We start from the raw sequence: 21,380 nt of genomic DNA, 5'->3' as shown, positions 1-21,380 counted from the left end.
CCTTGGAAAACAGTATGTTGACTGTATACTATAAAGTAGACTTTTACTGTAAAGTATAAGACAATATGAACTGTACAGAAATATCCTACCCTAGTCAGTAAATCTGTTTTTCAGAGGTGTGGGTTAGCAACTCTGAGATTCCTCCATGTGCATTCTAGAATTGAGCAAATAAGTACATTTATTGTGGGTAATTAGAGCTAGGTCTCCTATGAATGGATCAAGAAGATGTGGTTTATCTATACCATGGAATACTACATGGCAATGAGGAACAATGAAATCTGGCCATGTGTAGCAACATGGATGGACCTTGAGGGTGTTATGCTGAGCGAAATAAGTCAGGCAGAGAAGGACAGATACCATATGTTTGCATGTATAGGAAGATTAGGAGGAACTTAACGGAGGACCATGGGGGAGAAGAAGGGGAAAAATAGTGGGGGAGAGGGAGGGAGGCAAACCATGAGAGACTCTTGAATGCTGAGAACAAACTGAGGGCAGATGGGGTGGGGAGAGAGGAAGGGGGATGATGGGCATGGAGGAGGGCACTTGTGGGGATGAGCACTGGGTGTTGTATGGAAACCAGCTTGACAATAAACTATTTAAAAAAATAAAGTACAAAAAGAAAAAAAAAAGGAATTAGGTCTCCTACTTTCTTACATGAAAGAAGTTACGAATAAGGAGGAAGAAGGCTAGAATGAACTCTGTGATGTTGGATTGGGATGGAAGGAATCAGATGATCACCATTTTCAAGATCGATAGATAGATAGACAGATAGATAGATAGAAACTTTATGGATTTCCTAGCTTTGTCTATGAAAGGGCCTGAGGGCAATGACACTCTCCAGTAACATGAGCACATCTAGGGGCCAGTCTTGGTTTTTAACTATCATCATCCAGTAAAGGAGATCAGGACCCTCAGGGATTCAGCAGGGAAAATGTATGATGGTCCTGAAGGAGCTCTCATTGGTCAAATGTGGGACAAGGTGAGCAACAACATAAATGATGATAATAGTGGGTTATAATAAAATAAATTTCTGTGAGTCCATACTAACATAAATAAATGGATGAATAAATAGAGAAACGATAGAAAAGGGACAGTTGTTTCTTATAGTAGAATCCAATGAGCAAATGTGGAAGGAATTATGGAAACAGATAATCACTTGTCCCAGGCAAGAATCATATGGATACTAAAATAAGTGAGTGAAAGTTTGATTAGAAACTGGCCATCTGCAGAGTCTCAAAGTGTCTTGTTACAAGGGACTTATCTCAAAGGGAAAAATAGTAACTTTACAGTGAAGAACCTGGCAGACACCACCTTAGCCACACGAGCAAAGCTATGAAAACCAGAAATAAACTGGCATTAAGTACATCTGATTAAATGTACTGAGAAGGGCCGGCTATCATTACTGCAGTATCCTTGCTAAAAATGCAGAACCTCAAGCCAATCAGGAGGAAAAAAATCAGACAAACCCCAAATGTGGGGCATTTTAAAATAATTGGCCAATACCCTTCAAAAATATCAAGGTTATGAAAGTCAAAAAAGACTAAGTAATTGTTCCAGATTGGAGGAGATGAGGGAGAGGTCACAACTAAATGCAAGATGGGGACCTGAATTGTATCCTGGACAAGTCAGAGGACATTAGTGGGAAAACTTGGAGAAATTCCAAGAAGGTCTATGAACTAGTCAACAGTATAGAAGCAGTATTGTTTTCCTGTTTTCAGTACTTGTTCTAGGGTTATGTAAGATATTAACTTTAGGGGGAGCCAAGGGAGGGCAAGGCGTGAGTGGAACTTGATGAACTCTTTTTGCAACTTTTCTGTAGGTCTAAAATTATTTCCAAGTAACAATGATAAAAGAATAAATGTATATTGAGTACCTTCTCTATTCCAGGCCCTGTTCCAGATGCTGGAGATACAGCAGTGAACAAACTGAGGTCCCTGCTCTCAGAGGCTACATTGTTATAGGCCTCATGTTAAACACTGACCGTTTGTAATAGAGACAATAAGAATACGGTCTTTACAGATAGAATTATTCTGACTCCAGGTTTACATAATTTATGGTGACACTCTGCTTCCATCTCAATGGTTTCATAAAAGCAAAGGTACGATCAAGGACCGAGCATTGTTTACCTCATTGCCAAACAATTCTGGAATTTATATACTGCTTTCTAAAATGGCATGGGGACTAAATCTTCGTGGTGAGCATAGTCTAATTTCAGCATAATCTGTTTCTTCTGAAATTGAACCATGCTGGTAAGACTGATGTGTGATAAACCACGCGTTATCTGGATTTGCACTTTATTTGTAGCTATAGAAATGTAAAGAACAATTCACACACATTAAAATCCATAGCTCGCATCTGAATTTTGATTTCATTTCCATTCTTAAGCTTTATAATTCCTCAAAATCTGTGATTCTATTGGTTTTTCAACCAGATTAAAAATAGGATGACTTATATATCCCAGGTGTTTTGTGCTTGAATTTATTTGTTTGAGTTATGTCAAACCACCCTTTCTTGGTGAGGAAACTGGGCAAGGGGTAGCCTGGGCAGGTCGGTTCCGATGCTGACTCTTGTCCCTGACCACAGGCTGCAATGGCGGGGTATTGAAGAAACCCTGTAAGGTGAAACTGACCAGAAATGAGGATGGGTGCTCTAAGTCTGGAGTCAGAGCTCTGATGTTTAGATGACTTATTTTTTGTCCACGTGGGCCAGCCCTGGTGGACCAGTCCTATAAAGGGAGTTGAGAGAAGATAAATAGAATGTGGAAAAAAAAAAAAAAAAGGCAACGTCTGTGTTTCTCCAAGGGTTCCAGCATTTTTATCACATTTTTTACATCTGTAAGGAAGTAAAATCTTGTGAACAACTGAGGCTATGGTAAATTTCTCAGAGCCTTTTAATTCTAAATAGAATGTCCAATTTGAGGAAGCAGCTCAATGAATTTCTTCAAGTTTCGATGGCCACGTAATTGTATCTAAATAAAATTAAATCTACATATTTGGTTTCAACTTCTTTCAAACATGTTACAAACTGGCAATGGCTACTAAGTAAACTACAAGGAACATTGCACCAAGGGCAGTACCGAGAATGCTTACAATGTAGAACACTTCTCTATAATATCAGCTCTCTACTTGACTCACACATTTCAGGGCACAAACTGCCCAAAAGAATGAGTCAGTGGAGTCCAGGCACACCTCTGGACTGACCTGAATGAACTGCTTAGTCCATGCCTGCCACACTTTCTCCACCTCACAGGAGCAATGGTTGTGGGGAGCGAATGCATCATATCCACATACTGAACTTTTCAGATGCTTGACTGGCAACTGGTTAGGTCTCGGGTTGGGTATCTATTTAATCACTGGGCCTCCTTCCTCCATTTGGCCCCTAGGCTTAAACCACTGATTTTACTTAATCTCTGCAATAAAAATAAGTGATCCCAAAATAGATTAACATTTCTATTTTTAATGTAATGATTAAGAATGTACTTACTATGCTGGTAGAGCATATAATCCACACTAATGTGACAGCACCAGCATCAAAGCTCATTGAGATGCCTAAAGAGAATTTTTTTGAAAATAAGTATTTGTCAAATTTTTCCATTGAGTTTCCAGTGGAACAATTCAACGTCTTGATTTATTATTTTCTTCATATGAATGCGTGATCTGAGTTATCCCAAGCTATATAATTTCTAAAAAAGGAGCCAAAAATGGACATTCATGCCTACCTATGAATGAATGAGCAATTATAAAGTAAATAGCAATAATGGTAACATTTATTGAGCCCTTCCCTGTGCCAGGCGTTGTGTTCAGGTATATACCAGTATTAACTCATTTAATTTTCACAACAATCTTGTGAGGTAAATGGTTTTATTATCCCCATATAAATGACAGTCAAAAATTGAACCCAGATTTGAGTGAGTCTGAGTTCTCATCTCCAAGCTATTGATTAAAATGGCCTGGATAGGGACTTTTGGGTGGCTCAGTCGGTTAAGGGTCAGACTCTCTAAAAAAATTTTTTTAACGTTTATTTTATTTTTGAGAGAAAGAATGTATGAGCGGGGGAGGAGCAGAGAGAGAGGGAGACACAGAATCTGAAACAGGCTCTAGGTTCTGAGCTATCACCACAGAGCCCGATGCGGGGCTCAAACCCGCAAACCATGAGATCATGACCTGAGCTGAAGTCAGATGCTTAACTGACTGAGCCACCCAGGCGCCCCCTAAGCGTCAGACTCTTGATTTCAGTTCAGGTCATGATCTTGCAGTTGGTGAGTTCCAGCCCCAGGTCCGGCTCCACACTGACCATGCAGAGCCTGCTTGGGCTTCTCTCTCTTTCCCCCTCTTTGTCTGCCCCCCGATGCCCCCATTTCAAAAAAAAAAACACCCTACAAATTAAAACAAAACACAACAAAAACAGCCTGAGAGAAGCTACTGAAATGCAGAGATGGCAAGAATATTGTTACCGAATGAAATGAACAACATTTGTGCTAAACAAAACAAATGTTTTTATTCTTTTATTTTATTGTGGTAAGATGTACCCAACATAAAATTTACCAGGTTGACCATTTTTAAGTTTACAGTTCAGTGGCATTAAGCGCATTCACACCTTCTTGCTGCCATTACCACCATCCATCCACACTGAATGGAAACTCTGTAACCAGGAAACACTAACTTCCCATTCCCACTCCCTCCATCTGCCCCCCCCCCCAGCAACCACCATTCTACTTCCTGTCTCTGTGAATCTGACCACTTAATGTACCTTATAGAAGTGGAACCACAGAGTATTGTTCTTTTGTGTCTGGCTTATTTCACTTAGCATAATGTCTTCAAGGTTCATTCCTATAGTAGCATGTGTCAGAATTTCCTTTTTAAGGCTGAATAATATTCTCTTGTGTGTATGTACCACGTTTTGCTTAACCATACATCCGTTGATGGACGTCACGGCTGCTTTCAGATTTTGGCTATGGCGAATAATGCTGCTATGAACATCAAATTGTTTTGTTCTTGGAGGTGAAAACAACAACAAAACAACAACAACAACAAACTGAAAAACACCCTCTAGAGGAAATAAATTGTTGTAGTAGAAAATCTTAGAAAGATGAGTGTGAGTGAGTGTGTATGTGTGCAGGCATATGTGTTAATATGTACCTGGATATAAAAAAAAATGTCATGATTTTGAAATGGCCAGATATCTGCAAAGCATGTCTGGATTCACGAGGATTTAATCCCTCCTGACAACCATAATTCAATTCCTTCTCTTAAAGCCCATCACACATTGGGTTATGCGTGTTTAAGTCCATTTAGACTGTCAACTTCTTCAGGACGTAAATTAAGTGTAAGTCTTCTTTGTGTTTGCCTTAGCCTATACCACAGGGCTTGGCCCAAAGCAAGTCATCCACCAACAGCTGGAATAAAGGAAAACAAAAAAAGAATCCTCATTACTTTCAGAATACTCTAGGAAATTATTTCTGGTTTATAAAGTTTCTCATTAAGAAGATTACATTTGGTTGTGGGTTTAAATGTCCAATAATTAACATATATATGGCTTATCTTTCAAAGGAGATATAAAATTTTGTGAACAATCATATCATAATCATTAAATGCCAAGCACGATGCTAAGTACTTTATACACAGTATACCTTCTAGTACGCACAGACAATATTGAATATAGTATATATTGTTGCCATTTTATAGATAAGGCCATAGTATTTAATTGTATACCAGGGATGGAGTCAGAATTCCAGTCTGTCTGATGTCCCAATCTATGTTTTCCATCCCCCATCTACTCTAGGTTTTGTTAGGGCTATACAAAGACTCTGAGAAGTCAGGCACGATGTCAAATGTGGATTTTATGTTCACAGGTATCTTTAAATTTCTTCTTGTTTGGCTGCCTTCAAGAATAACTGTATTCATGGGAGAAAATACATTAAAAGCTGCTAGGTGCCTGGGTGGCTCAGTCGGTTAAGCGTCCGACTTTGGCTCAGGTCATGATCTCATAGTTTGTGGGTTCGAGCTCTGCGTCGGGCTCTGTGCTGACAGCTAGCTCAGAACCTGGAGCCCGATTTGGATTCTGTGTTTCCCTCTCTTTCTGACCCTCCCCTGTTCACGCTGTCTCTATCTCAGAAATAAATAAAAAACATTAAAAAAAATTTTTTTAAAAAGCTGCAGAAAATCTGGTTGCTTATAGGTCCTCTAATCCTTGCTACTGAGAGAAGGAAAATGAAGCAAGCAAGAGAAGAAGATGGATTCAGTGAGCAAGAACAGATTCAATGAAAACGTACAATTTTGGAGGTCAGAATATTGACCCAAATAGTCCAAGGATACTTATATATGCCTCTTCTTCAGCTGCTGGTGTGCAATGGGGTCTAGTGCCTGGTGACAATGCGGGCAGACAGACATCCTCAATATGTTCCTGATGGAGGTGTGAGTTGTTACAACTTTTTGGTTAAAAGCATGCAATATATATTGAAACAGAAAATATCTTTGATCCAGTGATCCCACCACTGGATTATCTCCCTGTGGAAAAAAAAGTATTCTATGATGAAGATATACATACAAGGATGTTTACTGCGGTGCTGTTAGTTGTGATAGAAGTCCAGATCAATTTACATGTTTATCAATAAGGGAGCAAATGGTTCTAGAGTAGGGTAATCTATTCCATGGATTTAGCTGTTAAAAGACTGAGTTAGATCTATGCCAATTGACCTGACCAGTTATCAATAATATACTATAAAGTGAATACAGCAACGGTATGGTAACATGTTATAATTTGTGTTAAACAAACAAACAAAAAACCCACCAAAAAGCAAACTGGCTGTGTTTGTATAAGTGTGGATACAGTTAGAGAGTGATATACAATCCAGGCAGTTAAACTGGTTACCCTAAGTGGAGTAGAAATGGGAAGTGTAGGAAGAAACTTTTTGTCCATATGCTTTTGGATTATGTCCTGTGTTACAACGGCACATATTGCTTTTACAGTAGAAAAGATTAACTGAGGAAACACATATTCTTCAAATGATTTTTCATAAACAAAGATGATTAATCTTACAGTCCTAACTGTTTTAAATGGTTATAAAAAGAAAAATCCCCAAGATAAATCTTTTTTTTCTAACTCTTCTTCCAGCCTTGATTTTATCTGGTGAGGCTCCCATCTGCCTTCCTTGAGAATCTGTATTTCTCACAGAGGTCTGACAAATATGCTACAATAAGCACCACCAACGAATCCACATTTATATGACATCGTATCCCTGTGATACTTCCTGGCCTCGTACATATTTTAGTCAGTTATCGGTCTTCTGTCTCCATATATCTCTATTTTAGACCCATCTCTTTGTGTGCACTGACTCTGCTTCATTCCTGTTTTACCCCCCAGCATCCTTGTTACTCAGTCAGGAGAATGGTTTGCAGTCCCTGCCTTCTAGAACAGCTCAGCAGATTTCCTTCCTATTGACCTCCTTCTTGACCCACTCTTGGCTTCCCTGATGCCTCCCTCTCTGCAATACTTTAGTTAACATCATAAGCTGAAAGAACACAGTGAAGGGAATCAGGTGCTTGAAAATTTGGGGGAGAGGTGGAGAAGCAGGCTCTATATAAGGCTCTCCAGGAATGACTCCGGGGCAAGACTGAACTGCCCCACCGGGGCAGCTGCCCTCTCTGAGGCTGCACTTCTTGCCTCTGACCCAGGGATCAAGAAGCTAGACCCAAGAAGGGGCCACTGCTCCTGCTGACTTGCAATAATGGTCTCTTGATATCTAGGAAGCAAGCTAGTAAATGGCCATTGGCATGTTGGTGCAGAAAACTGCAAGTCTCTGGGCCCTCGCCTTGCCTCAGCAGAAAAACAGCCAGAAGGGACAAAAAGCTGGCCTTTGCTCTCACGTCTAACTTTCAAATCTTGCCTGAGTGTATTTCACTACTCAGACTTAACTTCAAGAACAGAATCCTGGCTACCAGGGAGTTACTTCATGTTTGGCTCTCCTGCTTGAATGTAGCCCTACAGGCGCAGAGATCGTGTCTCCTGGCTCACCATTATACCACCAGCACCTACCACAGTACCGGGCACACAGCAATAATTCCACATTTAGCATGTATAAGGTAACAATGACAGATCCAGGCACTACCCTAAGCTCTTCGTGTGTGTTAACTTATTTCATCCTCACAACAAGACTCAGAGGCAGGTATTCTTAGCCTCCCCAGTGTATACATGTAGAACAGGCACAGAGAGGTGCTGTAAGCTGCTAAGATCGTACGGTGGTAAACAGGACTTCAACCCAGCAGTTCAGACCCAAGGTCTATAATCTTAACCCAACACGCTTTACTGCCTCAACCTTTATTGTGGGTATGACCATTTAAACGTTTACTGAGTTGTCTTACACCGAGAATCGACCATATATAAATTCATAATTACAGAGCACATTTATAAAGTAAAGTTTCACATGTTTAACCATGGAGAAGATAGTTTTACTTTGTTACCATAGGTACTGGTAACTTTTTTTTCTATCCTTGCCAAACCTATGAGATAATCTGTCCAAAGGTGAATACTATTAGTAATTCTAGTAGGTCGAAGTAATATTTAAGGACTTCATACTTCTGAGACTCATAAAAACTTCTTAGTAGCTAGAGAAATATACTTGTATATACTCAACATATATGTATATATACTCTCTCGCTCTTTCTCTACACTTGCTAATACCTTAAGAGAACATATATATGTATGGAGAAAGAGAGGGATTGCACACAGGTGAGAGAGCAAGAGCAAACAATGAACATTGTTCTCTTAATCACTTTCAGTTTTCATTTCATTGTGGCTTTGGGAAAAGCAAAGATGCACAGGATGGAAGATTGGGCAACCCCCCCCCCCCATAGTTTAGCTCTATTACTGCCATGAGATGCTCTCACCTGTGTTTTCATTTCTCTGTTTAACAACAAATATAAAACTTGCTGATAGTTGTTCTGAGAAGAGTGTAATGATGTTTGTAAGGATCTTTGAACTGCTGGAAGAAACGTAATCATAAATACCAAAGCACAAACCACTTAAATAGTGCACTATTTAATGAGGGATAGATGATTCAGGAGGACTCTGAGTCATTATTAATGTAATGCTCTAAAACAGTAATAGGGGAATTATTCCAAAGATGTTTCATGTATTCTTAGACTACCAGATATTTAAATTCTTATAGAGTTTAACCCTATATCTATATGATATTTGAAGCAATATTGAGAAGACAAAAATGGTTGATTCCGAAGGTGATGACGTAAATGGACTGGAAAATTGGAATACATCCAATTCAGGCTTCCCATTGAATTCATGGTGAATGGGCAACCACTGTCCCATATGGGAGTGACTGAGAACTTCCTCAGCATGTTATACTTGCTAATTGCTGTTTGCACACTGGGATTCCCAAATGCTTTCCGGTAAGAGAAATGTCTATCTAGCTGTGGAGGAGCCAGTTCAGCCAAGGCTAATTTGCCCCATGGATAACAGTTCTGAGGCAAGCAAAGATACTGGAGGGTTGTCAGTTCACAACTGAACATGTGTGAGACACCATCCTATGGAGTAATCGTTAACCTCACCTTTTTTTTTTTAAACCTCAAGCCCTCTTTTGATAAACATACAATTGTATTTTCCTTTAATGATGATTGAAATTTCAAAATACATTTTGTGAATGAAATCAAAGGAAAGGTAAATTTAGAATATATTTTTGAAACTATTTAAGCACTTCTGGCCTCCGAGGTTTTTCACAGCTTAAGACGCACAGTACAATCGTCTGTGGATGCTAGGTTAGCTATACTGGAGAGCAATTCCCAGATGGGCTTTGATAGATACTTGGATTGCTCTTGAAGACTTGGACTTTGTGCCTACGCTTAGATTACTGTTCATTTGCTCATTTATTTTCAAGACAAACTGGGCTGCTCCTTCGTGGCAGCAGCATCAATATGTCCTTTCTTTTGTGGTGCTTCCTAGAGACTTCTAGTACTGTACAGATTTATTTACGGCACATTCATTTGCTTCATTTGATGTTCCTGTCCCCGATTACCCTGGCAATCGGTTAAAGATCTGTCACCGCCTTTGCTCACGAGATTTTCCTCATTTGGTTCAGTTTACTACACGTTACCATAAACGATGCGGATGGAATTCATTTCCAATACGGGAACATGAACAACTGTTTCGGTTTTTGTCTATCATTAATAAAACCCAAGAGACGCCAGCAACTGAACTCTGTAGATTTTGAATTCTATTTCTAGCTTGGTAAATGTTCCTTGTCAGATTTCCCCAACGGCGCGTTTGCTTCCTAAACGTGGTGTGTTTCCTCATTTGCTTTTTGCATCGCCGGATTGAATTCAGGAAAACAGTAGACGTTGGCTTGGAATACAACAGAGAATGTAGCCCTACCAATAGAGGGATGGGTAGATTTAGAGAACAGATTGACAAATCCTGGCCTGTTTTTCACGGGGTATATTTGACATTTCTAAGCGGGAGACCTCGGGTAAGTTTTCAAAAGTTTTTTTTTTTTTCTTCTTCTTTTTAGCGCAGACAGTCTCTGGGAGCCAAAAATGCGTGTCAGCGCGCCCCACCCATTCGCCGCCAACGGACCTCATTATCTTTCCCGCCCACAAACAGCCACTACTACAATTCCCAGCAAGCATCGCGCAGTGCCGCAAAAGGACTAGGTCCCACTGGTACGCTGGGAGTTGTAGTGAGTGAGCCTGACTACGCTTTCCTTCCACTAGGCATTCCCACTCGGAAGACGGTGATGTGCTGCTATATAGTATCTTCTCTAGTTTCGTAACCGGAGCTAAACGTGACGGGCAATTGAGCCCTTCTGCCCTGCGGCGCGCAGCGCGTCGGCGCCACGGAGTTTAGCCCCGCCCCCTGCCCACACCCGTTCCCTTGACAGCTCGAGCTCCCGGCGGCTGAGAGGCCCAGAGCGCGCAGGCGCACCAGCCGGCGCCGCGCTGGGCAGAACTCGAGGGCGGGACGAGCGCTAGGGGCTCCCGGCCGCCGGGGCGCGCACGTAGGCACGCAGGGGCCGTCACGTGGGGCGCGGAGGATCGCAGTGCGCGTGGCCGCGGCGGCTGGTGTGGGGTTTAGTCAGTTGTGAGAGCCGGAGCTGGTGACCCAGCGGGCGGCCCAGTGGCCCGGCCACAGAGCGGCAGGCGTCGGGGGTNCGCCCAGGCTCTGCGCTGTCTCTCCGATGGCGTCCGCCTCCGGGGCCATGGCGAAGCACGAGCAGATCCTGGTCCTCGACCCGCCCACAGACCTCAAATTCAAAGGTAGGCTGGGAGAGGGCAGCTGACCTGGGTGCGGCNCGCCATCTTGCGGTCCCGCGGGGGCGCCTCCCGGGTGCTGTCCGCGCCGCTGCCCGCGCCTGGCACTTGTCCTTGGCCCCCGAGGGCCGTCGGGCGTTGTCTGAGAGGGTGTGGGTGGGCGGTGACCTTAGAGCGTGCGCTCCGGTCTGCGGCGGGAANTTGGACTTGGTTCCGAGAGAGAACCACTCCTCGGCCTCGAGCAGAGGCTGGGTGCAGCCGGCCCTCGGCCCTCGCAGACGGGGTTGCTGCCTACCTTTTTACCTTGTTTAGAACTCGCTGTCAGGTATCTGGAGCGCTAGGGAGGCGGAGAAGCCCGTGAAGTCCTCTGGTTATGACTTACCCGGTTGTGTTGGCAGAGACCCAAGCGCGTGCGGGCAGGAAAGCTATGCGTCAGCCCTGGAATTGATAGTAGTAGGTTAATAGTAGACGTCTTCCTGGTCCTCCGGTATGGCATTTCAGCTCACCTTCTGCGCAGGGAGGCCCTGGTGTGTGTCTGCTCTTGGTTAGCCCTTTAACTTAGCTCATTTGCTGCGGAATCTCAAGTATTGGTGACTTTTGCCTTTATGTTTGCGGTTTGTGTGGGGGCTGATGAGGTGTTACTCAGCTCTGGAGCGTCCTTGATGTATTTTGTAGCAGTGCCTGTGATTAATATCATGAGTCCGATTTTGGTGATTCCTGAGGAATAATCTGAGGGGCCCTTTGGCCCATTTGGGTACTTTAGGGAAAAGAGTTAAACTAGTTTCTTTTTAGGAATACCGAAAGCGTGCGGAGCTCCGAAATGAAAAGCAGATTCCTTCCGGTCTTCATTTAAGTGTATTGTGAATCGCCTTTTGGATGATTCATTATCTTGTATTTCAATTTCAGTAGTTATGATGAGAAAATTTTTGTGAAGTGTGTAGCCATTCCAGTGCTTAAAACGAATGAAATCCTTCACTGTTGTACAAGAGTGAGTCCAAAGGAAAAACAATTGTTTTCCATAGGAAGCGTTTTGAATAGTTTTAGGAATTTAAAAAATACTGTCTTCTGGTATTATGAAGGTAATACTGTGTAACTATTTTGTAAGCTTTTTAGTACATTTGCAAATTTCTCTGAATGGATATGTAAGTGAGCTGCTTGTTCTAGNACCCAGGCGCCCTGAGACCACTCTTAAATATTTTGAGGGGCACTAGGTGCTTTTTATTGTAACAAGTTCATTTGTGTGGCATGATTTCACATAACTTTAGCTGAAAGAAAAAAAAAACAACCTTTGGGGAATCGTGAACTTATTTTAGGTAGACATTATCTTTGGTTGCAGGAATTTAATGTAAACCTCTATAATGGTATATAATATAACTTTTGAGAAGTTAAAAGAACTTTTGCTTTTACTTGTTGACAGACTGACTTTACAGAGCAAATTTCCTTTACTGGATGAGCATGTGTGTATTACCATTAGGGACTTAGAATCCTTAAATAACCAATTTTAGGCCAGGAAATGTTTACAGAGTTTGCAGCTTTCTCCCTAGAGAAGTTATATGTCACCATAGTAAGAGACTAATAATAGTGGAGAACAAGCTAAAAAAAAACACCTAAAACCCTGCACAATAATATTCATATTATTTCACTTACTTTAGGTATTGAAGAATTATTAAATATAATTATAGAACAGGCTCTTGTGTTATGGATGGAAGTAATTTACAAGAACCATTTTTAAAAGTTTGGATATCAGTGACCACTTTTAAAATTGACTTAAAAAAAAGTGTTTCATTGAATAGTTTATAGAAACACATTCAAACGGGCCACTTAGTGAACACTTATTGAAAGCTTTGTGCCATCCCTGTATTTAAGACTATTCAACAATGAGTAATTCAAGTTACTAGTTTATATTTGGGCATTGAGTGCTCAACAAGGTAGGGAAAAGATTTGCAGTTTGTAGTTTAATGGGGAAAGCATACAGTTAAACAGTAAACTGTGTTAGGTTTTTTCTTTGCCCTTGAAGAACTCTGAGACTATTGAGGGAGATATAAATGGCAGATAGGTGCTATAACAGAGGCAAAACTTGAAGAAGCCCTGCCCTTTAGGAAACTTTCTTAGAAGAGGCTTATTTTCATTTGGTAGGGAAGGATTGGGCTAGGGGGTGGTTGTTTACTCAACCTCTGATGTGAGAGAACATGTGGCTTATACTTAAATACCCTGTCGTTTGCTGTGTGCTTCTGTTTTAGGGAGGGATAAAAGAATAGTTTGCAAAATTCTTTGTCTTTCAGTAGGTTTATTTGAATTAGCTTATTTATTTTTTTTTTATATATTTTTTATCTTTTTATTTTTCTAGGAGAGAGAGAGAGAGACAGCGTGAGCAGGGGAGGGTCAGAGAGAGAGGGAGTCACAGACTGAAACAGGCTCCAGGCTGTGAGCTGGCAGTCAGCACAGAGCCCAACGCAGGGCTCGAACCCACGAAATGCGAGATCATGACCCAAACGAAAGTCGGACACTTTACCGACTAAGCCACCCAGGCGCCCCTATTTGAATTAGTTTAAACTCTACATTTGACTAGCAGGGATTCTCTTAAGTGACTCATTTAATCATTCTGAGGATAGGTGGTGAATTTTTCTGTCACATGCATAACAATCCTCTTGATACGAATTATCAGCATTTTGCACAGTTATGGAGAAAGATACCAGTTTAATGCATAAAAAAAATACTTCTGTATCTTACTTAAAAACTTTGTTTTAAGGGCACCTGGGTGGCTTAGTTGGTTGAGCGTCCAACCTTCAGTTCAGGCCTTGGATATCGAGGTTCCTGAATTCAAGCCCCACATCCAGGCTCGCTGCTGTTAGCCTTTCAGCCCCAGCCCACTTACAATCCTCTGTCTCCCTCTTTCTGCCCCTCCTCCTCTTGTACTCTCCCCAAAATAAATAAATATTAAAAAAAGTTTTTGTTTTGTGTGATTGTCAATATGTGAAAGTGCTTTTATAATTCTACAGTAGCTCTTCTGTTGCATTGGTTTAAGGAAAAAGAGGTAGATATTTTCAAATTATGTTGAAACCCTGTCAGTAATTTGACATAGAATTCAGATTTGAAATTTGATGTTACATACGGGAGACGATTTTTTTTGTCCTTAAATTTTTTACTATTATAAAATTTCTTCCTTTGTCTTCTACATTTTGTTTCTCCTATTTATTAGTAGTTTTGGAGAAAAGTTGGAAGAAGGGAATTTAGAAGTTGCTAAAATGAATTGTGAACATACTCTTCCTCCTAATAATCAGAGAAAGGAAAATAGAATGAAACCATTGTGTTGAAGGCGGCCCATAACAGTATCACACCAATAAAGAAAATTAAGCTCTCTGAGGAACCCAGGAGCCTGTGGTGTGTCAGCCAGAGCATCTTTGAATAGCAGCACAGTACTGAGAAGTACAAATGAGGATAGAGAGTACTTTTGCTGTTGGTAGATATTTGGCACATTTTTAGGTGTTTCAGATCAGCTCCTGTTTCACAGTGGCTGCATCAGATCCCTGGGGAGATTTCCCCTCCTTTCCTGGGCCACAGATGACATCTTATTACTCCATTCCTTAAAAGCTTTCAAGTAGCTCTTGATTGCCCACTGGGTAAAAGTCTGATTTTTTTTTAGTATGGCATTTAAGCCCTTCCATGATGTGCTGTCTTCTCTTATACCACCTGTTCATCTGCACACATCTATACTTGCCTGAGAAAGAAAAACCCTCCTCATATCCAAGCTTATTTGTTCTGCTGTTTTTGTTGATTAAGGTAAAATCCCTCGACTCACACTTAGACCATGTTCCCTCAGATACTTTCCCTCTCATGTTTTCAACCACTGGATTCTTCCTTTAAACATATAAATATACTTAAATTTTTCCTTTTAAAAGAAGCAAACAAAATATTTCCTTGACTCCCAACTGCTTCTGGTACATGTCCCTTCCCGTCCCACATTTCCTTTGCAGTCAGACTTGGAGAAATAGTCAGTGTTCCCTATCTGTTCTGTTTCTCACCTCCTGTTCACTGTAGTACTACTTGTGTCATCACTGCTTACTGATTGCTGACCAAATTGATCATTTCCAATTTTTATCTCTTTTTGCACTTGACATTATTGGCAGTTCCTTTTTTTAAACAGTCAATTCTTTTGGCTTTCATATAATTGCCTTCTATTGCTCCCTTTATTGTCGCATTTGTGGGCTTTTTCTTAAATGCTAATGTTTCTGAGGTTCTGATTTGGTTTTTGTTTTGTCTCTGTAAACTTTTGTTGTTCAGTCTCATTGTTTTGTTTCTATTCTTTACTCTCTCTTTGCACATGTTGGTACACATTCACATTTGTGTTTTTTTAAATGTTTATTTAAAGGAGGGGAGTGGCACAGAGAGAGGGAGGCAGGGAGTCAGAAGTAGGCTCTAGGCTGGCTCTGAGCTGTCAGCACAGAGCCTGACATGGGGCTTGAACTCATAAACCCTGAGATCATGACCTGAGCTGGAGCTGGACACTTGACTGAGCCACCCAGGAGCCCCTCACATTTGTATTTTAATTGAGACTTTACAGTGAGTTAGAATTACTTAGTGACTATCTGGATTTGAGTTTTAACTCAGACACTTAAAACTCAACATATCACGAACAGGTTTTTTTGTTTGTTTGTTTTGTTTTGTTTTACAACCCAAGCCTATTCATCTTCTCGTCTTTTTAATTTTTTGGTGGCATTGTGATTACGCATACCAGAAATAACTCTGTATATCTACTAATTAAAATCTGTATTTCTACATCCCAGAGATAATTCTTGAATCTGTACCCTTTAATGCAGCTTTACTTTTAAAATTCATTTATTTTAATTTGTTTGATTATACAATAAAGATGGGACTTTCTGCTCTATGTAATGTGTTGAATAAGTGTTAGAATTACAGTTTGAGTAAAACACAATCTTTGTTTTCATGAGGCCATTCCAATGGGAGAGATGGACACTGATCATGTATTCAGAAGGAAATATAACAATGAAGAGGAGTGTAGTACTATGAAAATGTAAAATATAGGGTTGCCTGGGTGACTCAGTTGGTTAAGCATCCGACTTCGGCGCAGATCAGGGTCTCATGATTCATAAGTTCGAGCCCTGCATCAGGCTGTATGGTGACAGCTCAGAGTCTGGAGTCTGCTTCAGATTCTGTGTCTCCCCTCTCTCTGCCCCTTCCTTGCTTGCCCTCTTCTCTCAAAAGTGAACATTAGCAAAATTTAAAAAATGTAAAATATAGAGGATTTTGATCTGGTCAGGGAAGACACAGCTGGACTAAGGTTTTCTAAGAATGAGTAGAAGCTATTACCTAGGTGAAGAAGAAAGAAAAATACAGTAGAAGCAATATGTATTTACCAAGATCCTGTGGCAGGAGTGAACATGGAGCATTTACTCTTACTTAACATGTTAAAGTAATATCTCATGTTATTTACAAGTCTGAGTCAGTGTAATAGTAGTGGAGACAGCCAAGATGAGTGTGGTGCTGCTTTGTAGCTTGACTAAAAACTTTTGTTTTTATCTTAGCCCACTGAGAGATTTTAAGTGGGTGGAATGGTAGAAATAGAGAGAATGGAGTGATATCACATTTGTACTCAAAAAAAGCCATAATTGGGGCTCCTGGGTGGCTTAGTTGGTTAAGCGTCCGACTTTCACTTAGGTCATGATCTCGCGGTTCGTGGGTTCGTGCCCTGCGTCGGGCTCTGTGCTGACTGCCAGCTCAGAGCCTGGAGCCTGTTTCAGTCTGTGACTCCCTCTCTCTCTGACCCTCCCCTGCTCACGCTGTCTCTCTCTCTCTCCTAGAAATAAATAAAACATTTTAAAAAAAAATTAAAAAAGCCTTAATTCTGGGGGCGGCTGGATGGCTCAGTTGGTTATATGTCCAACTCTGGTTTAGGCTCAGGTCATGATCTCACAGTTTCATAGGTTCCATGCTGACAATGCTGAGCCTGCTGGGGATTTTCAGTCTCCTCTCTCTGCCCCTCCCCCATTTGTACTGTCTCTGTTTCTCTCAAAATAGATAAATAAACTTAAAAAAGATAATTCTGGTAACAACATAAAGTAATATTAGAAGGGAGCTAGAGATGAATTAGTTTCCTCAGTCCAGGCAAGAGGTGACTACTTGGTCTGAGGGACTGGTATTAGAAATGGTGAAAAGTTAGGGTCAGGCCAGTAAAACTTGGTGGTCTATTAGATGTGCTCACTGAGAGTAGGGGTGTCTTGGATGTCTGAGACTCCTGGCTTACGAAACTGGAGGAATGGTGGTGCTGTGTGCTGAGCTAAAAAAGGAAACACTGCTTATTTGAATGAGGACCACATGCATTTTACTTGGCATGTGTGGAAGAGTGCTAGGAGAAGGATCCTGAGCTCATCAGGTATGTTAGGTGTGTTTAGGACCTTTCAAGATATTAATGAAAAGGTAACTAGTAGGTTTTGGTTATATGGATGTGTTCTTCAGGGAGACATCTGGGCTTTGGATAATTACTTCACTTCAGGTGATTATCTCTGGTCCTTTTTTTACTAGTCTGTGAACACGCCTGCTTTTCTGTAGCGTCTCTTTAGCCACACTGCTGCTGGAACTACCTTTTGTAAAATGCAAACCTGATACTGTTGCTACCTGGATTAATAAAAAACCTGGCATATTTTCCCATTATGTAGGTGAAAAAGCCAAAATCCAGTGCCTGCCTCTCCATTTCTCTTCTACACATAGCTTTTGCCTATATGAAACCATTTTCCCAAATTCTTTAAGCTGTTGCAAGACTTTGCACATGCTCCGTCCAGAATATTGTTCTTGTTCATATCTGTCAAGCAAGAATCCCTTCCTTTTGTGAAGTCTTGGATTCTTGCAGTCCAAGTTGGTCACTGCTTTCTTCAGGCCACTAATGAAGCTTATGCTTATCGGTGATGTCAGCACTTAAATACCACATAACACAGTATTTATGTTTACATATTTTTCTCTCCCAAACTGTATGGTTAACTACTTGAGGATATATTCATTTCTTTTATTTTTATATCCATGGTAACAAGATCTGGCATGGATGATTGCCAAATAAAAGTTGATATATTGATAGTACTCTAGTGGTTTCTCCTATAACTCCCATGTTTTTCGTCTTAGATCTTTTTTCAGTAGAGTTTTTCATCTGCCTTTGCAGATAGTTGTGTTTTTAAAATTTTTTAGTTCCAGCAAAGGGATAATAGGGTATTTTGTTAAAAGCTGACTAACCGTAGATCTTTTTTTTTTTCATTTTTCTGCTTCATCTTTTTCATTTGTGGAGTGAGAGACAGGACTAGGTAATTTCCTTGGTGTTCTGGCTCTAAGGAGTTTAAATATGTGTGACAGCTGAGAACAAAAAGAAAACCGGATTTTTCTATGAAGTAGACAAATAATATATAGTAAAACTGGTTTGTGAGCAGTTTGTTCTGGAAACATGCCTGTAATCCAAAGTCTTCTGTATATCAAGGTAAATTTAAAGAACCATTGGCTCAGTTGTGATCATGTGATATTCAGCATCATGTACTACTTGTATTGCAATATATCACTCACTTATCAAATTAAAATTTATTTGAAATGTTTGCTTCTCTTACGGAACATTTGCAGACCAAGTTACCCACAGTCCAAGGTTTTACGGTATAAGGAATTGGGAAAACTTGATTTGTACTTCAGAGTTTGGTATTTTGTGATTGTCAGCGTTGGTAGTTTTGTTATTGGTTTACTGCATTAATTACCTTTTATTAATTTTATTTTTTTAATTTTTTAAAATGATTATTTTTGAGAGAGAGACCCAGAGAGGGCATGAACAGGGAAGAGTCAGAGAGAGAGGGAGGGAGGGAGGGAGAGAGACACAGAATTTGAAGCAGGCTCCAGGCTCTGAGCTATCAGCACTGAGCCTGAAGCGGGGCTCAAATTCAGGAACTGCAAGATCATGACCCAAGCTGAAGTCAGATGCTTAACCAGCTGAGCCACCCAGTCACCCCAGCTGCTGTATTTTAAAATAGATTCTGGATAACAAACATTTCAAACCTAATTACTTGAGTTTTCTTTCCTAATAAACCGAGACATTTTCTTTACATAGTTAAGATGTCAATATCTTAAAACCAAAAATAATTATTAACGTTATCTAATATTTAACCTGTTGAGATTTTCCCAGTTGTACTTCTCTTTTTTCATTTTCATTTTTATTTTTTTTTAAAGTTTGTTTATTTTGAGAGCGAGAAAGCAGGCAGGGGAGGGACAGAGAAAGAGGGAGAGAGAGAATCCCAAGCAGGCTCTGTACTCTCAGGGTATAGTCTGAAGTAGGGCTCAAACTCAGGAACCATGAGATCATGACATGTGCTGAGACCAAGAGTTGGATACTTAACCGACTGGGCCACCCCGGCTCCCCTGTACTTCTGTTTTTTTTAGCTGGTTTGTTCAGCTTATGCATGAACAACATGCATTTTTTTTTTTTAATTATTTTTTTTTATCATACTCTTGTTGAAAAGATCAGGTGGTTGAATTGTCTAATAGTGGAGGTATGTGTGGGATGTCTTTCCTGTAAATTTGGATTTAGATTTGAGGGCTTGATTAGATTTAGGTTTCAGTATTTATTGGTAAAAAAAGTTCATAAATGGGATTGTGTCACATCAGGTATAGATAGTGTCTGGTTTTACCAGTTTTAGTGATGCTGATTGGTGGTAACAACCTTAGCTTTTCATTGAAAAGTTGCCTAAATATGAGCCTGTTTATGGTAATATGTGCAAGAAAAAAGATTGGAAAGAAAATGTTAACAGTCATTAGCTCTACTTTAGGATGTGAGTGTCTTTTGTATTTTTACTTTTTTGTTTTCCGGGACTTCTACAGTGAATTCTTTTTTTATAAGAGAAAAAGTTAAATTGTTTTGTTATTAGACTTGATACCTTTGGAAGACTAGATCAGAAGGTTTTCATTTGTCCTTCCTATATTATTTAATTTTTAATTAATAACTTAAGTCTTTACAGTCTGTCTTAATTTTCTTTTTAATAATAAGGGAAGCTATAGAAAGGTAAATAGAAAACAAGTCTAATGTTTGCAATCTTTCAGTAACAGTTCACAAATCAAGGTATATAAAGACAAGCAGAAAACTATGATTATCTGAAAGTAAATCTTATTTATATATCTAAATCTAATATGCAAATTATAACTATATAAATGTGTCATTCCTGGGGCTCCTGGGTGGCTCAGCCATTTAAGCCTCCGACTTCAGCTCAGGTCGTGAACTCACAGTTGTTGAGTCTGAGCCCCGCATTGGGCTCTGTGCTGATAGCTCAGAGCCTAAAGCCTGCTTTGGATTCTGTGTCTCCCTCTCTCTCTGCCCCTCTCCCGATCACACTCTGTCTCTCTCAAAAATAAATAAACATTAAAGTTTTTTAAATGTGTCATTTCTTTGAGCTCTTGCTGTTGGCATCAATTGATGGTCTCTTGTAAGAAGTATGATCGGTTTGTTTGGGGCTATTTATTTCTCTGAGAATGGCTCCTGCTTATTAGATTATATTAAAGAACCAGGTAGGTCTGAGCAGCAGATACATTTTTAGTATTCCTCTTCCCCCCAGTGTAGATTGGTTTATGGTGAGCACCTAACCCAAGGCCAGCCAATATGTACACTGATGACTGATAGTCAAAAATTTGAAGCCACCTCTTTAAACACACATAATAGTTAGATGATAGGCTTTAGGTCTTTAAAGCAGGCTGATTTGTGCCATATGTAACAGAAGCAACTAGTTGAGAGAGAAGAGGGAGAAAAAAGCAGGCTAGAGGTCTTGAGGTCCCAGGAACCAGTTTCTCTTGAATGCAGCTCTTCTTTTGAGGCCAGCTGTACTTCATTTCCTGTGTTATAGAGACTCCTTATATCTTTGTAATAACTCTTAAGTGTGATTTCTGTTCTTCACAATAAACTCATTGCTTAAACAAGCTTGGACTTCATAATTTGTGGAGATATGTTCAATTTAATGATTGTCCATATACGTCACTTTATGAAAATAATCTAAAACCAGTGTCTTAAATTTTTATGGAAAAAACAGCCACATAGATAATTTGAAGACTTGTCATTAATATACCATAGTTTGCCTGGCTACTTTCACTGGCATTTGGAAT

General features: G+C 40.2%; 1 protein-coding gene across 2 annotated transcripts in view; it reads left to right on the top strand.

The window, feature by feature from the left end:
* Nucleotides 1–11,154: 11,154 nt before the first annotated feature.
* VAPA (VAMP associated protein A) overlaps nt 11,155–21,380 on the top strand; it is a 40,988-nt gene continuing 30,762 nt past the window's right edge. For both annotated transcript variants that reach the window (XM_077778244.1, XM_077778243.1), the window contains exon 1: nt 11,155–11,261. In XM_077778244.1, coding sequence (XP_077634370.1) covers nt 11,183–11,261 — 79 coding nt within the window. In that variant the 5' untranslated portion in view covers nt 11,155–11,182. The remainder of the gene's footprint in view (nt 11,262–21,380) is intronic.

The sequence above is a fragment of the Crocuta crocuta genome, unplaced genomic scaffold (genome assembly GCF_008692635.1).
Source record: "Crocuta crocuta isolate KB4526 unplaced genomic scaffold, BGI_CrCroc_1.0 scaffold26, whole genome shotgun sequence".
Lineage (NCBI taxonomy): Eukaryota > Metazoa > Chordata > Mammalia > Carnivora > Hyaenidae > Crocuta > Crocuta crocuta.
This window is presented reverse-complemented; position numbering and strand designations above follow the sequence as displayed.